The 26475-nt window shown below is 43.1% G+C and overlaps 2 protein-coding genes across 3 annotated transcripts; one reads left to right on the top strand and one right to left on the bottom strand.

Moving 5' to 3' along the window:
- Window positions 1–949: 949 nt before the first annotated feature.
- Window positions 950–8321, top strand: LOC115650209 (galectin-related protein A-like). Its single transcript, XM_030559789.1, has 4 exons — window positions 950–1052; window positions 4254–4342; window positions 6841–7015; window positions 7434–8321. The coding sequence occupies exons 1-4, from the start codon at window positions 1026–1028 to the stop codon at window positions 7575–7577; spliced, it is 435 nt and encodes a 144-aa protein (XP_030415649.1). The 5' UTR covers window positions 950–1025; the 3' UTR covers window positions 7578–8321.
- Window positions 8322–10127: 1806 nt separating this feature from the next.
- On the bottom strand, window positions 10128–24420 carry PLEK2 (pleckstrin 2). 2 transcript variants are annotated; one of them, XM_030559791.1, is made up of 9 exons: window positions 23938–24412; window positions 18897–19061; window positions 17488–17669; window positions 17108–17199; window positions 16551–16738; window positions 15182–15283; window positions 13806–13889; window positions 12631–12709; window positions 10128–11010 (listed from the first exon to the last, which is right to left on the bottom strand). In XM_030559791.1, exons 1-9 carry the CDS (start codon window positions 24169–24171, stop codon window positions 10883–10885), a joined length of 1254 nt encoding a protein of 417 aa, XP_030415651.1. In that variant the 5' UTR covers window positions 24172–24412; the 3' UTR covers window positions 10128–10882. The 2 variants fall into 2 exon arrangements, with proteins under 2 accessions (XP_030415651.1, XP_030415652.1); XM_030559792.1 differs by lacking the exon at window positions 12631–12709 and having other exon boundaries at window positions 10921–11010; window positions 23938–24420.
- Window positions 24421–26475: the final 2055 nt, after the last annotated feature.

Below are 26475 nucleotides of genomic sequence, written 5' to 3' on the forward strand. Positions count from 1 at the left end.
TTAAAACAAATAAAAGGAAGTTCTTCATAGAGCACACAGTCAACTTGTGGAATTCCTTGCTGAGAAGGTTGTGAAGGCTAGGACTATAACAGCATTTAAAAGAGAACTGGGTAAATTCATAGTGGTTAAGTCCATTAATGGCTATTAGCCAGGATGGGTAAGGAATGGTGTCCCTAGCCTCTGTTTGTCAGAGGGTGGAGATGGATGGCAGGAGAGAGATCACTTGATCATTACCTGTTGGGTTCACTCCCTCTGGGGCACCTGGCTTTGGCCACTGTCTGTAGACAGGATATTGGGCTAAATGGACCTTTAGTCTGACCCAGTACGGCCGTTCGTATGTTCTTATGTTCTAAGAGTGAGAGGTGTAGGTCCAGTTCCGCAAAGGTATTTAGGCTCCTGAACTCTATTGCCTTAGTGTCCACAGGCATCTGGTCCTTGTTTATTCTACAACAAGGAGTCCAACTGGGGCCATCTTTGATAGTGTTTTTGTGATATGAATGCTTGTCCAAAGAGGAACTGGACTGGGACCACCAATACCTTTCCCTTAGACTACCTATTAGCCATTAGATAACGATTTTCAGTCACCGACAATTTAGTGTTGATTCTGCACTGGGTTCTGCCTGGATAGACTCTTGTGCCTGCATGGAACCCCACTGAAGTCAGTGGGGTCCACTGTAGGTGCCAGGGTTCACTTGCATGGAGTTAATTGCATTATCATGACCTAGACTAGTACTAGAACTGATTACTAGTTCCCAGCTGTTTCTATACCTGTGAGCCATCAAGTTCTTCACTGTTTCTCTATCTCCTTTTGCCACTGTGTGATGGAAGATGAAGAGTAAGCTCTTGTGACTCAGCTATTTGAGTGGGTGGTGTCTAGCCAGTGTTTGACTGAGATAATGCTCCCCCTTATATCCTCCCTTTATTCCGGGTTTTTTAAATATTTTTTCTGCACACACACACACACACAAAGAAAAGAAAACTTTGCTGCGAGGCTGCTGCACAGGAGACGAGTAAAAGGCAGAGAGATGACAGAAAATGACAGGGGCACAAATGTAAGTGAATATATCCACTGGTGGGGCTTTTTTTAGTAGAAAATATGTTTTTATATACATAAATATATTAAAAGGACACAACTACTAGAGCATGGGCCCTCCTGTAACCAAATTATGACCCATCCAGGATCTCTTCCTGCTACCTCCTTCTGGATCCCTGAGTAGGTTTCAGGCATACCATGTGTTCCATCTCAGCTAGGAAATGACCTGTGAATGATCAGACCTCTGGCTGTATTCAGGGTACCATGGAAGAATTTGTAAGTGCTAAAACCGCATGGAAGCCAGGGGTACACTTACATTTTTTCTTTATTTAGTATCATACATACAGTATGGGGCTTTGCAAACATTAAGTAGTTAATCTTCACAGCCCACTTTTCAGATTGTAAAGTGTTATTATTTAATTTTACTGTTTCTCACTAAAGAAAGCAATGTGTTGGTGGGGAGGAGGAGACATATTCTCCACTACTTTGTCTAGTCTAATTTTAAATATCTCAAGGGAGTCTGCCACTTCCCCTGTGGTACTCCACAGTCTAATACATCTCACCCTTTGACACTTTTCCTCTGGTGAGTAACCTAAATTTACTTGCCTGGGTTGCTGTTGAGTTCCCCCAAGGAATAATTGTACATTTAATAAAAGTGTAGATTCTCTAGTCATTTCTATTTTTTTTAATTATTAAAAAAAATAAGCAGGGTTCTATAATTCTCGGTGAGATTAGAAGGCATTTGAGCATAAATGTCACTCTCAGGGGGAGGGTCTAACTTGGTGTTATATTGAAACTGTAAGGAGAACAGGAAATTACATAAATTGAAATGAAGAAGGAAACTTTAGGCAGAATATTAGGAGAAGTTTTCTAACCATGATATCTATTAACATATGGAATAGTCTTTGGATGGAACTCCATAGAGAATGGTCCACATGCTGTCGTTTAGGACATTTTAAACCAAAGTAACCTAGAAAAAGCGTTGGAGTCATAGTAAACAATTTTTTACTATGGTACAATCACTATAGTGTCTCACAATCTTTAATGTATTTAGGCTCACCACCATCTTGTGAGGTAGGGAAGTACTGTTATTCTTATTTTTACACATGGACAAATGAGGCACAGAAAAACTGAGCAACTTGCCCAAGGTTACATAGGAAGCCTGTAGCATAGCAAAGGCTTGAGTCCAGATCTTTAAGAATCTAAGTCAGCATCCTAATCACTTGGCCATCCTTCCTCTCAACAGTCTTCCAATAGCCCCAGAGGAATGTGCTAGAGCAGTGATACTCAGACCTCAACATTACCCAAAAGAACCACAGTAGTGTGAATTAATTGTTTCATTTACTATATATTATTCTCACAGCAAAATAACTGACCAAGTATTATTATTATATCAACTACAATAGGTTAATAACATAGTAAAAGCATCCTAATTGGTCAATAACTTAGATTAATAATTAAATCACACACTGTTTTAATATCATGTGCTACAAAGAACCACAGGATACACATTAAAGAGCCTCTTGTGATTCATGATCCTCAGTCTGAGTATCACTGTGTGAGAAAAATCTGTTATCTCTAGTTTGTATGCTCATGAAAATGAGCAAACATTTGGTGATTTGCAGATTTGCTCTTTTTTTAACATTTAGTTATCCAACAGATCTAATTTTTCATATTGTCCAACCAGATCTATTTAAAACAAAAAACATGTGATATACAGTAGAACCTCAGAGTTATGACCACCAGAGTTTCGAATTGACCAGTCAACATATACCTCATTCGGAAACTGGAAGTTCACGATCAGGCACCAACAGAGACAAAAAAAAAAAAAAGGCAAATACAGTACTATGTTAAATATAAACTAAAAGCAGCATTTTTCTTCTGCACAGTAAAGTTTCAAAGCTGTATTAAGTCAATGTTCAGTTATAAACTTTTGAAAGAAGAATCCATAATGTTGTGTTCACAGTTACGAACATTTCAGAGTTATGAACAACCTCTTCCATTCCTGAGGTGTTCATAACTCTGAAGTTCAACTGTAGCAAATTACATTTGAATGGAAGCTGCTTCATTATGAACAAAAGATCATGCAAACTGCCACAAAGGTCTGATTTTTAATAGGCTTGGTACTATGTCAGTAGAGCTACCAAGTCAGTAATGTTAGAACCTGTAGAACTCATTGCCAGGCAATGTTGTGAAGGCCAAAAGAATAACTGGGTTCAAAAAGAATTAGATAAGTTCATGAAAGGTAGGTCCATCCATCACTACTGACCCAGATGATCAGGGTTGGCAATAATCCCGTGCTCTGGGTGTCCCTAAATCTCTGATTGCCAGAAGCTGGGATTGGACAACAGGGGATGAATTACTCGTTAATTGCCCTGTTCTGCTCATTCCCTTTGAAGCATCTGGCACTGGCCACTGTCAGAAAACAGGATACTGAGCTAGAACATTGGTCTGATCCAGTATGGCAGTTTTTATATTTTATTATCAACTCCCTCAGCTCTTTTCAGTGCTCTCTCCTTGGACTGAAGCCTGATAAATCCTAAATGCTTATTTGTGCAGAGCTCCTGGTGACTTTAATTGGAGTTTTGATTGAAAAGTCTGGCAAGATTTAGTCTTTTGACTCTGTTGTTAGTTTTAACCGTGCACTGAGCTTGAAAAATAAAGCAAATGATGAAAATTGCTAATAGCATAATACTTAGCTCTTTTATCGCATCGTCTATCTGAGGTTCTCAAAAAAATTTACACAAGTAAATGAGTACAACTATATACTACTTATGTATTTATAGCACTTCACATTTTCAAAATATTTTATGAACATTAGCTCACAAAACATCCCTGTGAGATAGAGAAGTACTATCCCAATTCTAATCCTCTGTATTAACCACTTATTCTATTAAAATTGTTACTAACCCCTAAAACAGATCAGGAGGCTGTTGGAGTTAGTAAAGGTAGAATTGATTTGCAGCTGTTTAGTTTTCAAGAATATTTGTAGCCAGGATAAAGAAAGAATTTTTATAGTTATTTTTTAAAAAATGGCAGTGGTTTAAAAGTACTTAGTGGTTTGCATTGTTAGAATAAGTCCCAGGGGAAATTTATTGGTGAATAGAAGGCTGATGAGATGAAAGAAATGTATAATAAATGCAGTTTATTACATGGTTCTGCAGTTTATCATGAAGGTTGCAAATCTAGAGATCAATAATAGTTATTTTTTCCCCACTAGATGGAGCGGTATGTTGGTGAAATCAAAGGAGGACTGAAACCAGCCATGAAAATCACAATTATTGGGGTCATATGTTCCAACCCCAAGAGGTAGGGTGAGGAGCTGTTCAGTTGGTTATTTCACATACAGGAGTATCTGCCATCTAGGCTGGCCATAAGCACAAGAGCTCTGTTGAGGGCCTGCATTTTTTTTGAGTTTGGAGGGGAAGCTGTACAGGCTTATAATCGTGGGCCCCAACTTAATCTCTTTCTTTTTGCAGTGAGATTGATGTGGGGGAGACAACTGATAGCCCAGTCTCTCTAAAAATGTGGTAAAGAGATTGGGCAAGCAACAGACCTTCTACTACTTGTTTCTGTGATATAAACTACTTGGTGTGTATGTGCAGGCTTTCCCTCTGTTGGACAGTATCAGACTCAACCGAGGGTCTGAGATTATGATGCCTACAAGTGTTGAAGGTCTACAAAGACATCATTTAGTTTTGCACAAGTGGTAGAATCCAGTGGTTTCAGGCATAAAAACCTCTGGTCTGTAGTTGTGTGCGGTTTAGATGGCATCTATAGTCATTTACAGCTATGGATTCTGATACAGTCTGGGGGCAGCCCCAGGGACCGCCCAAATAGTGGCCATTGCAGCTGAACCCAGGGACTGTCTAAGCAGCATCGGTCCCGGGTGCAGCCGGAGCAGCGGGCCATCAGGGGCAGTCAAACTCCAGTGCTTAAGCAGGTGCCCCCCAGAGCTGCGGGGCTCAGGAGACGAGATATAATAATGGGTATTTATAGTAAAAGTCATAGACAGGTCACAGACCATGAATTTTGGTTTATTGCCCGTGACTTGTGCATGAGTTTTACTAATAATATCCATGACTAAATCTTATCCTTATCCATGGGGTATGTCCTTGAACAGAGTTAGCAGTAGATGTCTGCTCAGCCACAGCCACCAGCTGAGGGGGAAAATTCAGCAAAATCCTGAGGGCTGCTAGGACCTAGCTGGGAACAAGGCAAGGGGAAGTATGAAACAACTTGCTCCCTCTCCCTCCTTCTGGAGCCACAGCCCTGTTCCCCCGCTGCTCCAGATTCATGGATTTTTTAAGGTGAGAATGGACCACTACAGACACTAGTCTGACCTCCTGTGTAGCATAGGTCATAGAACTTCTCCTAATGATTCCTGAATTGAGCATTTGCTGGCACTTTACACAGGTGTACATTACTACACAAGGGCTACGGCAGTGGAGAATCAGGCTACCTGTGACTCAGAATTTACACTTTGCCTGCATCATTGATGATTCAGGGATGAATCACTAGATAGGAAACTACACAAATGTTGAGACAGATATTGTAACCACAGTCAATATCTTTGGGGACCATATTGTATTAAGTTTATGAATGGCTTTTGTATCACTGTGGACTAGGGATTGTACGCAACTCCAGAGCGGAGGGTTACCACAGCCCCCAGGGGGTTGATTAGTGTGACTCACTGAGGTTTTAAACAGCTGCAGGTACCACCCCCTAGGGAGATTTGTATATTCTGATTCAAACTGGGTTTTCCAGAGACCAACAGACAAAGAAAGGGCTTTTGATATGAAAAGGCTGGGTTTAGACTGACTGTAGGCCAGTAAATGGACACACCCTTTTGCCTAAGAGGGGCTCCAAACATTGTGGAAGGGTTAGAAAGACTTTAGCCTACTAGGGCCCCCCTTAGACTAATAGTTAAATGTGTGTAGAAACTTTTATTTAAATGTTTCCCCTGTGCTTGAACTGTGTGGTAACGTGTAATTGCTGGTAATATACTGTTCATAGCCCTGGGTGAGAAAGCAACGCACAGCAGCTAGCCATTGGGTGGGCTTGCTGGGGATTTCACAGAGTACGAGAAGGAGCTGTGCAGCCTTAAAACCCCAGGCAGGAGGGAGAGGGATGAGGGTATCTGCCCAAGAGAGATAATAGCTGGGAAGCCTGAAACCTTAAGTTGATGCCCTCCAGGAAGCCTCAAAGGGGAATAAAGGTGCAGTTAACTCTGAAACTGTGACAAACTATCTAGTATAGACACTCCAGTTATTCCTTTTGTTGTTATATGATTTGCAATCCATGTAAAGGAAATCTGACACTAGAGAGCTCACTCCTTTCTTCCCTTCTCAAAGCAAAATAAAACAGAAAAACAGTCTCCACTGATCACGTAGTAGAAGTATTTATAGGGTGCCATTACATTGGACATAACTGCAATATCACTGTCACATCCTAAGACAAGTCACTAGTTGATACCTTACAACTCAATGTTAAGGTAAACTATAGTAACCAACATTGCTGAATGTGGCCAGGTTGGCTTGAGCTCTGAATAAAACTGGCTAACCACTCCCAAAATTAAAAACCTGAAATAGATTCTTTCAGGGCGAGTCTGCTTTAGTTATTCCAAAGAATTGCTGAGGAACATCATTTCAGGATATTACAACCACTAGGCCATTAAAACATGGCCATATGCCACACTAAGTGATTTGGGATGGATGCTGTATGTCCTTATGTGCATCTGACACTCCAACCATGTTCTGGTAGTTTGCTGAAAGTCCTGTTCATGATCACTGACTTGATCCTTACAGCTTTGCGGTGACTCTGCTCTGTGACTCCATGGATGCAAGCAAGGATATTGGGTTGTTACTTGCAGTCAACTTCAGTGAGAAATCCATCACTCGGAATGCACAGATTGCTGGGAAATGGGGAAGAGAGGAGAAGAACATTCCCTACTTCCCATTCACAGCAGGGGACACATTTAAGGTATTCTTGTTAGTTATCAGGGGTGTAGTGGGAGAGACACTAGAGCGAGGGACCAGCTCAGTACACACAGTGAATTTTATACAGTTGAAAGATGCCAGATTGACAGCCCTGAAGAGTTAAGTCTTATTTATCCACCAAACTAGTACAGCATGGGGAGCGGCAGTGCAAGCTTCCCACAACACCTCCTGACTTGGAGGAACCATCTCTATAGGCAAATTCTTTTTCCTGTTCATTGAGGATAATTTGCTGTAAGAGCTTTTCAGCAGAAAGAAGATGTTACTTGCAGGAGACGTAGAGAAACTAGACAGACCTTACACTCCAGTTTGTACAGCACTTGGGGTTCCGAAGTCCAGGCTACTGAAATAGACAGCCCCTGGTGCTGGCCTCTAATTCCCCCTTTGCCCTTTCTCCTTTGCAGATGGAGCTCTTCTGTGAGCACCAGCAGATCCGTGTCCTGCTGGATGGACGGCAGCTCTGTTATTTCACTCACCGTGTTCAGCCCCTGCACTTGGTAACAGCTTTACAAATCTCAGGGGACATCAAGCTTACCAAGGTGGCTTGAAAAATGGACCCCACATCACCAATGAACTAAGACATATGTACTTTCCCATGTACATAAAAGTGTTTTCTCTTTCCTTCTTGAGATTTTAAATGTGGACTTTGGGTTTGTTTGCTGACAAGTTTGAAATGTCTGCTTTTTCTCACAGAGCCTGAAGAGCTGCAGTGACAGGGTTAATTCAAGCACATGAGGCTCTTTGCAAAGCCATTCCGTTCGGCCTTCCAGACTGCAAAGCCTTTGATTCAGACAGTGTGCAGCCTTCTCTATCCTCATTGGCTCTAAATTGTTCTGTCATGCCACCTGGAGGGGCTGAGTCACCTGAGGATGGGTGGAGGTTATGTCACATATATAAAAGTAGAGAGTGGAATTTAGGTGTAGTGGAAGGCAATCTGTTAAATAGGTGAGGAAACCTGTGGTGTGCCCCAGCAAGGTCCATGTTAGAGGACGAGACACCCTATTACCCTGGTCTATGATCAGAGTGCTCAGCAGTCCACACAAGCACGTTGTGCCTCACACCTTGAAGCAGTGAATGGCCCACTAGCATTTCCAACTGTCTGTAGTGGGTAGAGCCCTCATGAACTGGGAGCTCTGTAGAGCTGCAGGTTTGGCAGTCTTGTCTTAACTGGCCCTGTGCAGCAACATCTGTACCTACATCTGCATCATTTGTTCCTATATCCAGCCAAATCTGTCCATTTACCAGCAAACCTCTTTATCTGCTTTACAAAATAAACATTTGAACCATCTTAATGTTGTGCTGATCATTTGCCCTGGTAGGTTTAGAAAAGTCTCCAAATATGTGCTTGTTATTATTATACATATATACACTATACTGCGTACTCGATGTTTTGCAAATAGTGAAAAATAAATACATTCCTTTCCAATGAGTTTCAATCTACATGTCTCAGGCTTCCATCCTTCTTCTGTGAAACGCTCCCTTAAAGACAATGGGCCAGCTTCTCATCTGAATTACCATGGTATGAATCTGGAGTAACTCCCCTAAAGCTGGTAGCCTGAAGACACAAGTAGCAGGGACAACTCAGCATATGACTGGTGATGATGATGCTGACACTGCTCCCGACGTGGGTCTTCTTCCCTGGCTCCTCTTCTCATTCCTTCCACACATCCTCATGTAGGGGCGGCTCTAGCCATTTCACCGCCCCAAGCATGGCGGCACGTCGCGGGGGGCGCTCTGCCAGTCACCAGTCCCGCAGCTCCGCTGGACCTCTCGCAGATGTGCCTGCGGAGGGTCCACTGGTCCTGCGGCTCCGGTGGACCTCCCACAGGCGTGCCTGCAGATGCTCCACTGAAGCCGCAGGAGCAGCGGATCCTCCACAGGCACGCCTGCGGGAGGTCTGCTGGAGCCGCCTGCCGCCCTCCCGGTGACTGGCAGAGCGCCCCCCGCGGCGTGCCGCCCCAAGCACACACTTGGCGTGCAGGGGCCTGGAGTTGCCCCTGTCCTCGTGCACATTACCAACCAAAGGCCTCTGCCTCTCTGTGGGCCTTTTTGTGTACTGCAGTCCCAAAATGTGCATCTATACAAATTTCAGGTAATTAATGAATGGCTGTAATCGGGGCTGGTTCTAGGGCTGAGTGAGCAAGGCAATTGCCCTGGACCCAACTTCCAGGGAGTGCAAACTGTTGTGTGGGTTGGCTTCTGTTTGTTTTCTCCCCTCTCTCTCTGCGCCTGATTGGCCAGCTTTCCACACTCCCCACACACTTGGGCACATGGGGTGAGAGGTGGCAGGGGGCACCAAAACCGTTTTTCTCCTAGCAAAGTGGCTAGGGCCACTAATGGTTGTAATAGAGGAAAAAGGGCAAATCCTCTCTGAAGAGAGGGGATTTTTTCAGTGTATAGCTTGGTGAACAGAAAACTTCAACTCAAGGAGGGATGGGCCTGTGGTTAAAGTACTGCAATGAGACTTAAGAGACATGGGCTCCATTTCTGGCTCTGCCATCAAAGTTCCTGTGAGAGTTAGTGGAAGGCATGTACTACAGTATTTTCAAAGAGCTTCTTTTGGGCACTGCAGAAAAAAAGGCTGCTAGCTATGGGTGTTCAGAAAACAAGGAGAATTTTCTAAAATAATATGGGCAGTCTATGTTCTTTGAAAATATGTTTTCAGTATTAAGCATGCTCCTAAATAAGGGGTTCTCAGCACCTAGGTGATGGGGTGGTCCCCAGTAGGGAAAATGAGGTGCTGGTATGCCCTGAGGGGAAAATGTTCAGAAGGCACAAAATGGCTGTTGGGCACTTGTCAATGGGACTTAAGAGCCTATTTTCTATTCATGCCTTTGAAAACCTCCCTGAAAGTCAACAAGCCAGCCTTCCTACTTTTAAGTGAGTCTTTCCACATGAAGGGTTTTGTGAATTATGTTGGGGAAATTATTCCATAACAATGCTATTGTGGCACAGTGGGAGATGTTTGGGATTGTGGGTGAAATCTGAGTAAAATTTCTGTTTGTTTCTTGGGTGAAGTACCATTGTTTCCCACCTCTCAGTCTGACCTCTGGAAAAGATCATGTGAAAAGAGTGAAGCTGTTTCAATTACCCCATTACTAGATTTAATATGATTAAGGTTCACGTTTACTAGAAAAGTGCAAAATTTATTGGTTTGAAGTAGAAACAACAGTAACTAGGATTAAATGATTAGTTATCAGTCCTTTGGTGCAACTCAAACTGATCTCCAGATGGATTCAGGGAGGAAAGCTCCTCCTTACTGTGCATTGTTACACAGCTGCCCAGGTGGATTGTGGGGTTCTCTTCTTCATCTAATAGTTACAGCATTGGCCACTGTCAGAAACAGGCCATGGGTATGATCAGGTCTGACAAATCCTATGTTCCTACAGCACCCTGAGTTTTTCCAGCACAGCAGGAGGCTGGATCCTGGAGTAGGTGGATGGACGTATCGCTGGTTTGTTCCAGTGTGGTATTCCCCAAGGCAATCAGAGTGCAATTAAGTAAAAGATTCTGTGGTGTTTTGTCAAGGGAAATGGCCTAAGAAACCCGTGCTTGTGCTAGTTCTGGCCCAACCCACGGTCCTTGATTAAGTCAAGTGACTGCAGTAGACATGGGCTACTGGAATGTACAAGTCTCATAGTAAATGGGGACCAGTAAGGCTTTTCTGCTTTAGGGTGAAGCATGATATGGATTTGCCAGAGGTAGACTGGACACCTGGATGAAAAGATTTGCTCTTCCATCTCATGATCAGCCATCCCAGAGTCAATACTCCCAGCAAAGACAGCAGCAAGCTTATTCATGAATATCAATTATTCACCCTGATCCCTATTTGGGTACAGAGTCCATATCTTGCTCATGTCAGCCGCTTGATGGCCTCAATCCACTGTGCTCGCTCTGCCTTGGAGCTGGCCTGGATGTAGTAATGAATGTCATTTTTAGTGATGATTTTGAAGAGGTTGCCCTGCACATTCCCCTTCACTCCTGCAGAGGAAGAGTGCAACAAGTTAGTGGTGCATGTGGAGAACTGGTTTGTGGCAGGTATATGTCTCATTGAGGGTGGAATTTGAGTTTAGCACAACTAAAGATACTAGTAGATCTTACTGTGTGATTCTGGACAAGTCCTTTAATTCTTCTGTGCCTCAGTTTCTCTTGGGAATAATAATACAAATCTACCTCACAGAGGTGTTTTGTGGAATAACCACGTAATGTTACACACTGTGAACACATAAACCACTATCTAAATAGTGAATATTATTATTATTGGTGTTAGATACTATGGTGATGGGTTCCTTAGAAATCCCTACAATAAATTAGATTTAATCTCCTATTTGCTCCTGCCCATCATCAAACTTCCTTTACATGGGGTTATATTTCCCATTCTCACCCTTGCAGTTTTCTTTTAAAGGCGATGTCTCACTGTGTCACTTATTATTAAGGCTGCATGTCTGTCACTGTTGTGGAAGTCATGGATTCCATGACTTTCCACAACCTCCATGACTTCTGCAGGGTCCAGTATGGCTGATTCCAGGGCTGCCCAAGCAGCTGGCCCCAGGGACTGCCCAAGCAGCAGCTGGTGCGGCTGACCCCAGGGGGACCCCCACAGCAGCAGCTGGCCCGAGCGGGAGGGACCCACCTAAGATTTAGTCAGGGGTATTTATAGAAAGGTCTTGGACAGGTCACGGGCCGTGAATTTTTGTTTATTGCCCATGACCTGGCCATGACTTTTACTAAAAATACCCATGACTAAAAGCAGCAAGGAGTCCTGTGGCACCTTATAGACTAACAGACGCATTGGAGCATGAGCTTTGGTGGGTGAATACCCACTTTGTCGGATGCATGGGACTAAATGACTCAAACTTAGTCTTACTTATTATTCAGGATGGGGAAAGAAGGGAGGGAAGCAACCTCTCAAGTGTCTCTCACCAGGAAGTGTCTCCCCATTTGAGACCCACATTTGCTGTCCCACACTAATCTTGTGCTCATTTGCTTTCATACTATAAATTATTTTGACAGCAGGAACATTGAATCACAAAGCTGAGATTCCAGACAATGTTGTTTAAGCTAAACAAATTCACCCTTCAATTACAGCTTTTTCCACTGTTATATTTAGTGTCCACTACATTTGGACCATTGCAGGTACAGAGGAAAAGATGGTGCCAGTAGGGAGCATAGAAAAGAGGGGATGTGGGACAAGGGATGCCTCTGAATAAAGAGCTTAACCTTATCCCAGCAAAAAGGAATTGCCCTCTTTACTATTAACTCTCCGAAGTGTCAGACAATGCCCTATTCTCTTCCCATGATTCACATGGAGACCTTACTGACAAGCCCAAGCAAAAAGGGAAAGAGGCAACTCTTGGTGTATCCAAAAGTAGGTCTAAACAGTCCCCCTGACCCAGCTCAATGGTATTGGGACAAGTATGTCATCTTCAATCTCCTACCCCTTTTCCCATCTCCCACAGGAGGTTTAGGATTGATCCACCCACAGATTTGCACCACAATAACAAAAGGCGTGAATTAAACTGATTCAATTATTTCAGTGCAAATTTGGGAATAGACCAGCCCTCAATTACCAAAGCAGGCAGCCTAAAGGTTCATGCTTACCAGTTGGGACTCCATTATCCTCCAGAGCTGAGACAAGGCAGCCACGGAGAGAAAACCCACCCACTGGTTTGTTTTCTTCCTGTAGTGAGAAGGTAAAATGGGGCCCAATTGGAAGAGGTAAGAATTAGAACCCTTCCCTGAGACAGACATACTGGATAGCGGTGAAGACACGAGGCCACACTGAACATTTTAGATCTAAAACAAGTGCGTCCGTGTCTCGGGAAAGCCCTTCCAGCACATTGATTCAGTTGCATCATTTTCTTATCCAGAGCTGTTCTTAATACAGTTGTGGGAGGTTAGCTATTTAAAGAAATAGAGCTAAGATAACAATCATGTTTAAAACCTATTATCTATTTTACCAACAACATCTGACAACTTTTAAAAATCCATTAAACTTTCCCCTGTTGATGTTATTTGTTCATTTTATACTCTTCACTCAGCCTGGACAGTGAGAATTGATCAGTTTTGCTTCCAGGCTCTTTTGTGTTATCCCAGGACTTTGTGGTTTGGGTTTACAACACTTTTGTGGAAGGCTTCAATCAAATAAAGTTCATTGTTTGGTCTCTTTAAATGTCACTAAAACATTTCTAGCCACATGTTATTTTGTATTGTACTGGGCTTCACTGCATTGTAACTCAGTGGTAGCATTGTTTATCCACATATATAAGCTCTGCTATTCATTATACACATTTAGAACTGAGTAGCAGAAATTCTCATTAGCACTCTGATCAGGCCCCATTCAAGGTTACAATACGGAAGACAAGAGAGCGGAAAAATCACAGAGGTGATGCAGCCTCAGGATGGGAAAGAGTCAGTCCAGAAAGGACGCAGCCAGGAGCAAGAAGAATCCCAGAAGAGATTCAGCCCCAGAGAGGAATCCCTGAGGGAAGATGGCTCTGGGGACAGACAGCGGAATCCCAAAAGAGCTAAGGCATGAGGGAGAAAGTGAGAGTGAAAATAAAAATCACATAAGGGATGTGGCCCTGGGAAATCCCCAAGAAGTCCCAAGGGGAATGAGTGGAGGAATTCAGGGGGCACATGGCCCTGGAGAGGAAGTGGAGAGGGCAGTCCTAGAGCCCAATTTCCTATGTGGTTGACTGTATTACTATTACAGGTTTGTAGGAGACATGTACATAGATCTGGTGTCTGAGGTCAGCAGCTCATTGCTCACTCACCTTTGTTGGGTCGTAGTAGTGCAGGAAAGCAGGGTCAGCCCTCAGAACAAAACGTCTCATCTTCCAGTTTTTCCTCTTGTGTCCCTGAGAAGTGAGAGAGATGAACAATTAACCCTCTCATTGTCAGTGTGGTTGCCCTGTATTAGAGGCACCTCCCTGTGTAACTATGACATTTCCCATGAAGAGCCTAAGCTTTGACTTTCAAGTACAGTCAAAGACAATAGTGGTAACAGACCTAGGATAGAGTTTTTCCCTGAAATCTTGCCTCTCTGCTGAACCACAATATGAACTTCCTTCCCCAGGGCAGTGCGCGCTTCACACATCCATCTGTACTCAGCAATTTTACACCTATAGGGATATGCACAGATTTCTTTTTCTCTCAGGGTAGACACTACTACAGAATAATTTAAAAGGAAAAGAAGGGAAAAATCTAGGTGAAATGACTCGACTCCTGTCCTTTATCTTGGAGCCCTCAAAACAAATCTATTCACTCTGAGTGCTCTGAGAATTCATGGGATTCAGGCCCTTTTGGATTGCTTCACCCTCTCTTTCACAGTGTCAGTAAAAACACTTCAACCCTGGAGAAAGGAAGGTGCATCTAGTACCCCATCACCCACACTGCCCAATGCTTCACATACAACTCCAGAAAGACATCTAACAGCAACATATGCAGTGGGATTCCCTTCACCCAACCCAATGAGTGATCAGTTTATGCTATCAAACCTGAGGATTAACAGCAAGCTTGTTCTAGCAAGCATCATAAACTATGTTTTACAAACTAAGGGCATAAGCCTGCAAACAGTTATTCATTCACACATAATTACTCATATTTGAAGTCAATGGGAGCAACTATAGGGACATGAATAATTGCCTGCACAAGTAGGTTCTACACATATATGAGTTAGCTGCATTTCAATGCTGGGTGAAGTATCTCAGTGAGGGGACACAGCATGACAATTTAGGGTAGGTAATGAGGACGAATAGTGCAGCCCTTTGAAAGTGAATGTAGTTACTCAGGATAGAATTTGGATTTTGGCCAGGACCCCTGTGCTCTTCTGGAAATTATTTTATAATCCTCAGTAACATCCCTCAGCAGTGAGTTCCACCGCTCACTTATTTATATCAACAAATAGACTCTCTTCTCATTTCCACCTTTGCTGTTCACTCTGCAGTATTGTTAACATGAAAGCTAATTCTGTTGGCCATATGACAGGTTAGGACAGGTAATGAGGAAGAATAGTGAAGCCCCTTGAAAGTGAATGTAATTATCCAGCTTGCTCTCGGCATTCAGCTTTACCCTCCATGCAGCCCAGAGAACAACTAGAGTCAGTTTTCTCAATTCTTACTGAGATGAGATGTTCAAGTGTCATTTTTACCTGTTTTACTAAATATCCTTGTTTTACAATTGTTCCACTTAATTCAAGGATGTGGGGGTGCAGTTCTTCCCTAGAGCTGAGTTTCCTCTTATAGCTTTCAGCCTGCAAATGGAAAAAAATAGTAACTGGAAAAGTTTTGGTTATTCTGATGAACACTAATTAAACAATATATGGAACAGTTTTGTACTGACTTCATAGTCTTCCACAGACCTGTCATTAACACGCTATTTTTCCCCAAAGATATATATCCAATTCTATAGACCTATTGCGCATCTCCTCAGTTGTAAGAGTACAATGGACAAATGAATAACACACACACACTTACAATACCCCTGATTTTTATTAGAGCCTCAGCCTGGCCACCATTAATGCAAACAGAGTTAGCTCTAGGGACTACAGCTGCACCCAGATGCGTAACTCTCCTATTTGTAGGTGCCATTTACCTCTGAGGGAAGAAAAAGCCTTGCAAAGTATTAAAAAACCCAAAGCTTCTCATTTTTAATTTGTCCTTCATATTTTTTTCACCTTTCATATATATTTTGCCATTTGGTACATGCAGTGTGTCCCCCTCACCCTCACCCTCACCCTCACAACCTCTTTACCAGCTGTGGTGGGGTGACTGCCCCACCCCCTGAGAAAAGGGCTGGAACAGGCCTTTGAGGCTGCACAGACCAGCAGCCAATCAATGAAACCATGTGGAGAGCCAATCAAGGTAAGAAAGAGGCAGCCAATCAGTGCTGGGAGAGGCCCTATATAAAGGCAGTCTAGGATAGGAGAAGGGACTCTCCCTCACTAGTGAAGGAGAAGGACTAGTTCCTGAGATAAGGAGATAGCACCTCAGACAGAGCAGTGCTAGGCAGGCTCAGAGATACAGGAGAGTGCTCCAGCCCCATTTCCTGCCAGGCTGTGGACCCTGCCAAGGAGGTGCACAGGGCCAATGGGGAAGTGGCCCAGGGAAAAAGGGTGGACAAGAGGGGAATGAAGGAGGGCAGAAAGAGGCTGCCTCTAGAGGATCCCTAGGTTGGGACCCAGAGTAGCGGGTGGGCCTGGGTCCCCCACTTATACTGTGGCCAATACAGACTGCAACTTGCCCCTGAGCTAAGGGGCTAGACTTTGGGTTGTGGTTGGCCACTGAGGCAGGTGCAAGTCCCAAAGACTGATGTTAAACACCCCCCCTCTACCCCCCAGAAGGGGGTGAGACTGGAGACTCCATGCACAGAGGGTGCTCCATGACTAGACAGAGCTAATTCCCAGAGCAACCAGCAGGAGTCACCAGTGGTGGTGAGTCTTGACCCCGTTGCACCAGCTAAAAGCAAATCTGAGTCAGGAGGGATGGGGAGATCCTACTACTAGAAGCCACATTACTTACAAATGTGTACAATGCTGTGGAGTCATCTAGGAACTGCTCAGCCAGATCACCATTGCGCATGGCTTCAGTGCTCCGGGCTCCAACAGCCTTGGTGAAGTTTTCTTCCATCAGCATGGAGGCCAATGTCATAGCTTCATATCGAGAGGCAACAAAATTACTGGAGATCAACCAGTCCACCAGTGCAGAACCTACAAAGAAAAAGGCACCTCTTAGACAGAGAGATACAACATGCATGCTCATCACAGAGACACACAGACAAACCATCCCTGCTAGCTGGCCCATCCTGGTATTATCATAATGGCAAAGACATATCAATGTCAAGCATAGGCGGGATTCACCAAAGGTGTTAGGTTCTACATTTGCTTCTTAGAGAGGGGGATAAATTTATAATTGAGGAACTCTTTGAGGCAGGGCATAGATGGGCCAGTACATTCTGTTTGCCATAATCTCTTCTTGTATCAAAAATAATCTGTTCTTGTACAAAAACTCCACAGTGGCTCTGTTTTCTCTGCAGCACAGTCAGGCATTGGGAGGCTGGTTGTCCAGAGCTTATGTACCCGTAAAGCTTTCTTTGTATGTGTTGCCTTGTTCCATGTTGGGGGTCAATTTAATTCCATTACTGTTATCATGCATTTTGTCCACTATGTGGCTGTAAAAGAGCAAAAGAGAGCAGTGTTACATGGATGGACAGACAGACAAGCAGGGATTGTTATATGACCTAAAGCCACAACTGATCAAGGATAAGGAAATAAGCCCTGCCCCAAAGCAGGGCAACAGACTAGACACCTTCTGAAATTTCCTTCTAAACAGTGTGTAGGGGAAATGGACTAATCATCCCACCTGAAGTCCCATGATGCAGAGCAATAGACTAGATGTGTCATTTAATACCTTCTATTTCAAAGTATCTTGGGACTGGGTGGGAAATGTTTACACTTACTTGAGGCTGATGTTTGAGGGAAGTTTGAAGGAATTTTTCATTCTGTGAAGCTGCTGAACCTGCACTGGGTGGCCAGCATGAATGGCTCCAGTAATGTCCAAAGCCCAAGAATCCCGCTCTTCTCTGGAGCAAGATTCAAGGAAATATTCTGTGTTGGTTTTTGTCTTCAGCTTAATGACCAGCTATGGACAGAAAAGTACAAAAGCAATAAGAGCATTTATCTAACAAACACAGAATGTTCCCCTGATGCCCTGCCTCATGCAACAGAAGCCCCGTCAACCACTGCAGGGAATCCTGATCAGTTCATAGCTAGAAGGACACTGGTCACAGCCCAAGTCTCGGGGTCAATTAACTCCAAGTAATAGCCGTATGCCCAGAGCCCAGTGTACTCAAGAAAGCAGATTGGCTAGAGATTATCCAGATAACACAGGGATCTACAATTGGGAAATGGAGTTTTCACATCTACAAGGGAGTCGCATCTTACATGGGGTTAGTTTCTGAAGTCGGTGCGTAAGGTGAAAATGGTGTATAGTCAAATGCTCATTGGGTGGAATGGCGGGCGGAATCGCCTGCACTACAGGTACAGTATTTAAATTGTTGTTTTTCTCTTTTTTTTGTTTTCGTTTTACTGAGCGCGTATAGTTAAAATCGCATGTTAAATGCGCCTATGACATGACTCCACTGTACATTAATGGTTCAAATCTGCCCTACATTGGTAACAGCTGAAAGACATTGCTATACTCATTCTAACAACAGATTTACTGAAATTCAGACTCAGCAATATATATTTACACAGATTTGTACCAGTCAGGGGAAGTTTGCATTGCTGCTGCTCACCTGTGACTAGACACAGAGAGGACAATCATGCTCCAGAAACTTTCAACAGCAGCAAATTCTCATTAGAAAATAAATAAAAGGAAGAGGCATACTGAGCTGGCTGCTAGCCTAGATGCACAGTTCAGGGAAGGCAAAGAATACAGCTATAGCATAGGTGTGTGCAACCATTGGGGAAGACGAGGGAAACATATTCCTTCCTCTTTCTCACCCTCCCCATTTACTATGCTGTTCATGAATTTCTCGGTGTGACTGCAAGGCTGATGAATTTTCATCCATAACCAACTCTCCCCTCCACAGACTTTTTTTGTATATGATTGCACGTCTGAGCTGAAGTGTTCAGAGAAAAACAACCAGAGTGGAAATCTTCAGAGATAGGATAAGGAAATCCCGTAGTAACACCTTGATCTGGTCTTCTCTGCTGAAAGGCTGATCAGCTTCAACTGGTCCCAGTTCTTGAGGCATGCAGGGGCAACAGAGCAAGAGACTCAGAAAGTCAAGGGAATGAAGGGGAGAAACCAGAGAATAGAAAAGTCATTGCAAAGAAAAGAATGGTGATAATGTTCAAGACATACCGGTCTGTTCTCATACTCCAGGCATGGGCAAGTGATAGTGCAACCATCCAAAATGATCCTGCCCTTAGGAGAAGGCTCCTTCCTGCCTCCATCAAGTTTATAATACAGCAGCTTGTCCTGCAGCAGAACAAACCATCTTGCTTTCCAGTTATGGACAATATGTCCCTATAGCAAAAGAAATGTCCTTGGTTACTTTTAAAGACAAGTTTAGAGGAATATTTCTCTTTCCACCTACCTTTCTTTTGCATAGAGACATGGTAACACTCTTATCATCCTTATATTAAGACATATTTTTAGGAGTCTCATTGGAATGGTTATGTATGTTGTGATAATACAACCAACAAATCTGGAGAGAGACTGCAATGGACTTCCTTGTGGACCATTACTCTGGAATTTTGATAAATATCCAAAATTATTAACCAAAGTCATTCTAAGGAGAGCTTGATGCATGCTGGGATCTTTGTTTTCTAAACTGACTCTTGATATCTTTAGAGAACGTTCAAGGTCATATTTCTTATGAGTTAGATTGTTTCAATTAAAAGACAAGTCTGGAAAGGACTGCTAGTGGCAGCTGGGTAGTTTAAATCCCAAAGGGATCTGAAATCAAGAGGGCTTTCCCCCACCTTTTTGTCAGATTCATTGTTTGCCTTGTGTGCAGCTCTTTCTCCCACCAAGAGGAAAGCAACTTCAAATTTATCAATTTACCACCACCAGAAACTCACAAGTTGATCTTCAACATGGCAAGTTTCCTCTGTTAATATATCTCCTCTGTCTTTATAAAATCATTGAACAAAAGATGCAATTTTTGATCTTTCTCAAACATGGGCCTCCTCTCTGATGGTGAGAATTTTTCTGGCAAAAGCTCGAAGCAGATGAGTGACTCAGAGGAATGACCAGTCTGCAACATTGGGAACAGGGAGCTGGGTTTTGGGCAGGATTTACTGTATTATAACTCTGAGTTGGAGTCAATGGGAGTTCAGCGTGCTCAGCACCTCCAAGGATCCAGCTCGCTGGCAGCAGTAGCATGTCTGCATGATGAGCACATTTCAATTTAATTCTCTCAGTTTTACATGTTGGTAGGTTCCATGGTTCCAGGCAGCCTTGAAAACTCTTGACTAAGCAGTTGGCTTTTTTCTTACATTCCCCTAATGCAAATTGGTGCTTAGTCATATCAGACCTGCTGCCTATCTCCTGTGACTAAACTGCTCACTATGCTGCCATTTCCTGTGTGTTCCTTTTATCCCAACCAAGTGAAGGCTGCTAAACTGCCAAATGCCTCTTGTGCTCTAGTGCTGGGATACAAACAAAAATCTCTGATTCAGGCGTGTGAATAATTGGAGCTCTAAGGCTGGTTTTAAAGGAGAGCTTGCCCAGGGAGTGGCACAGACACGCCTGGTCCTGTCTTGTGGTGGCAGTTCCAGCTTTATGGTGCAGTGGAACTCACTTTACATATTTCACAGGAGATGAAGCTTCACAGTCAGTGAGTGAGGTACCAAGGTAGTGGAGGCTTCACCATGTTAAAAATGGTGGGTAAGGCAGAGACTGGGGAACGTGCAAGGTCCAGTCACTGCAGGAATCGTGGGTCATTACTGTGTTTGGGATTGGGAGGGAACATTAATGATTTTTATGAAAATTGGTGTAATGTGGTTCTCTTGAACCTGACTAAGTCTGAAGACATCTTGCCCATGCTAAGCAAAAGTTAATTGGCCAGATCAGCCTTTGGTTTTGTTCCCGCTCTTCCTTCACTCTATTTTTAGTTTCCTTCTCTCTGTCTTTTTTCAGTGCCTGTGGATTCCCTCAGCTACTTTTCTTCCAGTTAACATTGTCTGTTTTAGCTGTTTTCTTCTTTCTCCTTTCAGTGAGTCAGTCTCTCACCTTCATGTATTTTCCCCTGTCTCTTACATAGCCTTGTCTTGAGTTTATTCATAGTCCTTCACTCTGGGTTTCCTCTCTTCACCTTAATGAACCTCTATCTCTTCTTTTTTTTCCACTCCATTTCTCTCACTCAGTCCCTCAATCTCTTTTCTCCCTTCCTTTCTCTCCTACTCTATATTCCTTCCTCCTTTTCACCCCTTCTGTCATAAACAGATAGCTAAGGGTTAATGTCTCTTTCACCTGAAGCACCTGACCAGAGGACCAATCAGGAAACCGGATTTTTTCAACTTTGGGTGGAGGGAATTTTGTGTCTGAGGTCTTTGTTTTCTGGCTGCCTGCTTTCTCTGAGCTTTGGAGAAGTAGTTCTGTTTTCTAATCTTCTGTTTCTAAGTGTAAGGACAAAGAGATCAGATAGTAAGTTATATGGTTTCTTTTCTTTGGTATTTGCATGAATATAAGTGCTGGAGTGCTTTGATTTGTATCCTTTTTGAATAAGGCTGTTTATTCAATATTCTTTTAAGCAATCGACCCTGTGTTGTGTCACCTTAATACAGAGAGATCATTTGTATGTATTTTTTCTTTCTTTTTATATAAAGCTTTCTTTTAAGACCTGTTGGAGTTTTTCTTTACTTCAGGGAAATTGAGTCTGTACTCACCAGGGAATTGGTGGGAGGAAGAAATCAGGGGAGATCTGTGTGTGTTGAATTGGCTAGCCTGATTTTGCATTCCCTCTGGGGGAATAGGAAAGTCCTTTTTGTTTCCAGGACCGGGAACGGAGAGGGGGAGTCACTCTGTTTGGATTCACAGAGCTTGTGTCTGTGTATCTCTCCAGGAGCACCTGGAGGGGGGAAGGGAAAAAGGATTATTTCCCTTTGTTGTGAGACTCAAGGGATTTGGGTCTTGGGGTCCCCAGGGAAGGTTTTTCAGGGGGACCAGAGTGCCCCAAAACACTCTAATTTTTTGGGTGGTGGCAGCAAGTACCAGGTCCAAGCTGGTAGCTAAGCTTGGAGGTTTTCATGCTAACCCCCATATTTTGGACGCTAAGGTCCAAATCTGGGACTAAGGTTATGATACCTTCCCACCACCTCTCCAGCTGCTGCCCTTAGATCTTCCTGCCTGCCTCACTTCCACTGCTACAGTTGGACCAAGAGGTTCTCCAAATCCACTCCTTCCCCTACGAAGACCAAAATCACTGCTGCGCCCATCCAGGCAGTGCTTAATTTGCAATGAAAGAGGTGCCAGGGCTCAGCTAATTTTTTTACATTCATAACTAATGCAGCAAGCCCAGAGATGCCAGGGCTATGAATGGCCAAGCCTAGAGGTACTGGGGCTCAGCCCTGGCAAGCCCCGGCACAAATTAAGCACTGCATTCAGGGCAGCCTCACAGTTGCTCTGGTGCATTTATGCCTCCTGGGTAGAGCTGAGCGAAAATTGGAATTTTCATTCAAGAGAAAATTCTCCTATTTCAATGTTTTTGTCCCATATTGGACAAAAAGGTGAAATATCAAGTTTTTTTGCAGAATGAAAAGTTTGGAAAAAAATGTGATTGGGAAACAAAACATTTCATTTCAGCCTTTTCAATCCAAACAGAACTTGTCAACATTCCCAAAATCAAAGTGTTTAGCTTCAGTTTCTTGAACTGACCAGTTCAACTGTCAACTGTATTTCCCTATGATGACACATTGACTCATGGGAGTTGTTCAGTTCACCTGATTACCACTACCCCTATTCTCCCCTCTGGGCAAGGCTCCCTGGCTGGACAAACCCTATCATGCACCAGTAATCATGTCACTGCCATGAAACACCATACTGCTCAGAGGGAAGACTTCATTGCATGATGAGAAAGGTAGACTGGCCAGGGACCCCAGCTCATAGGAGAAAATAGGGGCCTGAACTACAACTCCTATCAGACAATGAACCATACTCAGGAAATTCATTTTTCTGTTGAAATTACTCAAAACAAAAGGTTTTGGGGCCACTTTACAATCCAAAATATTCCAGTTCAGGCCAAACCCACCTAAATTAAATATTTAATTTAAAATTTTCCAACAGAAATAGAGGGGAAAAAAGCAGCAAAAGCTGTGCTCCTAGGTGTTCTCAGTGAGGAGCAGAGGTCATCATCTTCCCTGGCTGAGAATGGCTGTCAGATAGTGGGGAGCTCTTACTACCTGAGCTGCCTTGGGAGCCCTTCTTGGGTCACACCCTTCACATTAGCACCAGTGATGCTGCTGTATAGTGCACAGAAGCATTTCCCAAGGTGGCTTAAGCCTCACAAGCTCCTGATTGGCCTTGCCCTTTCTGTGTTAAAATAAAGACTATTAACAATTAAGACAGACCCATAATAACAAGCTTCTGCATCTGCTGCCCAGAAATAAGTTCCCCTTTCCACTACTGGTTGTGATCCAGCCCTGCAAGTGGGTGGGAAGACCTGCAACACAGATCTTCTTTCAGTTGCTGTCTCCGTGGTTTTAGCTGAAAGCCTCTTAACCTGCAGCTGTGAGTGTGTGTCCTGTTTCATAATGTGCCTGCATTCATGCTCATGTTCTGATCTTCTATAAAGCTGATACTTTCTTTCTTTCTTTCTTTCTTTCTTTCTTTCTTTCTTTCTTTCTTTCTTTCTTTCTGAATTCCCCTTGCACAGGCTGTGGAACGCAAAATGCCAATCTAGTTAGCCTCAGAGATGCTCTAAGCCTCTTCCAAGAGCAGAGATTGAAAGCTTCACTCCTCACTCTAACTCCCACCTCCATCCCTTTGCTACCAGCAGGCTTCTGCTAGTCTCCTCTACCTGCAATTTGCTGAGGAATGTTCTGGTGAGTGTATAATGTTGTTTTTTTGATAACCAATGGCTCTTCCACCCACTATGAAAACATCGGTGCAGGGAACCAGAACCAGGGAGGTTAACTCTATAAATACATGCACCTTAGACAGAAGTTCTGTGGTTGCACTTAAAATGCATCCACCAATTTGAAAGATTTTACACATTTGAGAGAAATTCTCTTTGAAGAAGAGCTTAACAGTAGAACCTATAACTACTTTCAAACACTTGCACTAGGCCTGGCTCCAGCAGACCCTCACTTCAGATGCAACAGTCAGTTATAAGAGTTAAGTCCATCTAAATATATCCATTTCAAAAGAAAGCCAATTCCTGTCTTGACTGAGCTCTTACCCTTTTAACGAGGAATCCCTCCTTCAATATTCCACTCACATCCTGCATCCTGGCTGCCAAGTAAAGAAGGTTGAGTGTGTGCTGCAAAGCATATAAGCAGTTGCCAACTGTCCCTCTGCGCAAGGTTTTTAAAGAGGACTGATTTCTCCAGGACCTTCCTCCTCCTCTGTGACGTCTCTTTCCTGCCCTGACTTTCCCTTCCCTTATCCTGCTTGTGAGACAGTAGTTAAACATTGAGCTGGCACAGCACCTGCCCTCAGGGAAATGCAGAGCAGTGGAAGTTCAACAGGATTGCAGTGCTGATTCCATAGAACTCAGTATGGTAGAAAAACACCCATTGGGTGACTCAGGGCAAGCAGCTGCAAAATTATATGAATCAGGGAAGAGACAGATATTCGGTAGGTGGAAAGTAGGGGAGGGAAGGAGTAGAAGCTCTATTATTCGATCCATCAAGATTCCAGAGGGTTCAGTATGTGGTATGAAGTTTCTCCTCACAAATAGGTACAGGAATATGAGAGAGACAAGATGAGGGAGGTAATATCTTTTACTGGATTGAATTCAATAAAAGATATTACCTCACACACCTTGTCTCTCTCATATCCTGGGATCAACACTGCAAATAATTGTAGGGATACTGAACTGCTGGACGCCTTAAAGGACAAGATATTCTTGAGCATGAATTATTGTAAAGGTGTTGAAATAATTTGTGTTGGGCTTTATAAGAGTTGTCGTTTTTAAAACACAAAACCCATATTTTGGGCTTGGAGTGCCCTCTAAAGATGTGGGCCAAAATTATCCAAAGTATCTGCCTAAAGTTAGGCTTCTAAATCTAATTTTAGGCAACTAAATTAATTACCTGATAGTTAGAAATGCTGTGAATGAGCTCCCACCCCATCCCCTGCCCAAAAAGCATGACATCTACTGAAGCTTCAAGGTGCTCATCACTTCTGAAATTTAGGTCCTATATTTGGGTGCCTGAATATAGATATAGCCCCGGTCTACACTGGGGGGGAAGGGGGATCGATCTAAGTTACGCAACTTCAGCTATGTGAATAACATAGCTGAAGTCGACATACTTAGATCGACTTACCGTGGTGTCTTCACCGCGGTGAGTCGACTGCTGCCACGGACTCTGCCTGCACCTCTCTCAGTGCTGGAGTACAGAAGTCGATGGGAGAGCGCTCAGGAGTCGATTTATTGCATCTAGACTAACTTTCAACACTAATTTTAAAAAATCTTGGCCATGATACATCCACTTATTTACGCTTTGATCAAACAAACCAATACCAGCTAACAGAATCTGAATCAGAGAGGACAGCTGTGTTTTTTAAGTATGATACTTTCCCATATAGAAATACTTGCCTTTTTCTAGATCGCTGAGTGTGATGTTTACATGTTGCTTGAAATTATTAGAACTGGGAGCACTGGCTATTGGGAGGCTGAAAAGGACAGGAAACAGGAAGTGGGGGGAGGAGTTGAGAAGGCAGAGTGAGAGTTACAGAGGGTGCAGTAGCAGCTTGGTAAAGAAGTTTCCACTATAAAAATAAAGTCCTGTTGAAGTTTGTTAGTACCTTGCCTGGCTGATACAACACTGAGGAAATTAAAATCAGTCTTTGTACATTGACAATATAAAAAACAACAAAGGAGCAGCAATGCCTCTGCTTTCCTGCTGCTGTCCCAGACAACAATCCAAAGTGTGAGTCCCAAGCTGCGACGTCTTAATCACTAACTGCTGTACATTTGTACAGATCAAACTGTCATGCTCACACACACACTGAGGAAAAGGAACAAGCAGGTAATTCTTTTATTTTTACAACATTATTTTACTCTATCTGGCAAGGAAGGTAAAGACACTTTAAAGGTATTTGAACCTGACAAAACAGCAGGAATTTTACAATCCTGCACTGACCACTGGGGAGAGTATATGGGAAATAATGGATTTTCTCCCCCCCCCCACCCCCCAGTGTAATTTTTGTTATTCAAAGTTAGAAAAATCAGTTGCTATAAGTGTTCAAAATATATAGGCTGGAATTTTGAAAGAAGCCTAAAGGAAACGTACGTGGAAATTCAATGGAAGTTGGGCACCTAACTCCCTTGAACTCATCTGATTGTGAAGTTTGACTTTTGATCAAGAGATACCAAATGCAATAAATATTGGACTAACATATACATTTAAAAGCATGGAATGGGGAGAAAACTGATGGCTGCAATTGGAAAAACACCAAAGTAGATAATGAGGCAAGAGAGATGTGTTTCTAAATGTCTTACACAATATAGTTGTAATCACCTTTCTAAACTTCAAGATGGCATACAATTCCTTCCTAAGCTGGCCCACCAACATTAAGTGTTAGTGCAGAATTAACGTTTAAAGATAATTTATAAGCCACTCACAAAAGCCAGTTCATTAGGACACTGAATAAAGAAAAGCCGTGGGTGTAACTACACAGAATATGTGTTATCTCATTATTGTTAGTTAACATAAAGTCCAGACATGCACCCTTTAGATAAACAGCAGTTGGAGTCTCATATTCCACTGTA

Source organism: Gopherus evgoodei, chromosome 4 (assembly GCF_007399415.2).
Source record: "Gopherus evgoodei ecotype Sinaloan lineage chromosome 4, rGopEvg1_v1.p, whole genome shotgun sequence".
NCBI classification, from domain to species: domain Eukaryota; kingdom Metazoa; phylum Chordata; order Testudines; family Testudinidae; genus Gopherus; species Gopherus evgoodei.

Bases quoted from the DNA above. Each gene is read 5' to 3' on its own strand.
- LOC115650209 (XM_030559789.1), top strand. From the start codon at position 1,026: ATGACAGAAAATGACAGGGGCACAAAT. The intron at 4,343-6,840 runs GTAGGGTGAGGA...TGATCCTTACAG, and splicing joins ATATGTTCCAACCCCAAGAG to CTTTGCGGTGACTCTGCTCT. The intron at 7,016-7,433 runs GTATTCTTGTTA...TCTCCTTTGCAG, and splicing joins CAGCAGGGGACACATTTAAG to ATGGAGCTCTTCTGTGAGCA.
- PLEK2 (XM_030559791.1), bottom strand. From the start codon at position 24,171: ATGTTTAACTACTGTCTCACAAGCAGGATAAGGGAAGGGAAAGTCAGG. The intron at 16,739-17,107 runs GTACATAAGCTC...TTTTCTTTGTAG, and splicing joins ATACAAAGAAAGCTTTACGG to GTTCTGCACTGGTGGACTGG. The intron at 15,284-16,550 runs GTAAGTAATGTG...TTCCATTTGCAG, and splicing joins CCACAGCATTGTACACATTT to GCTGAAAGCTATAAGAGGAA.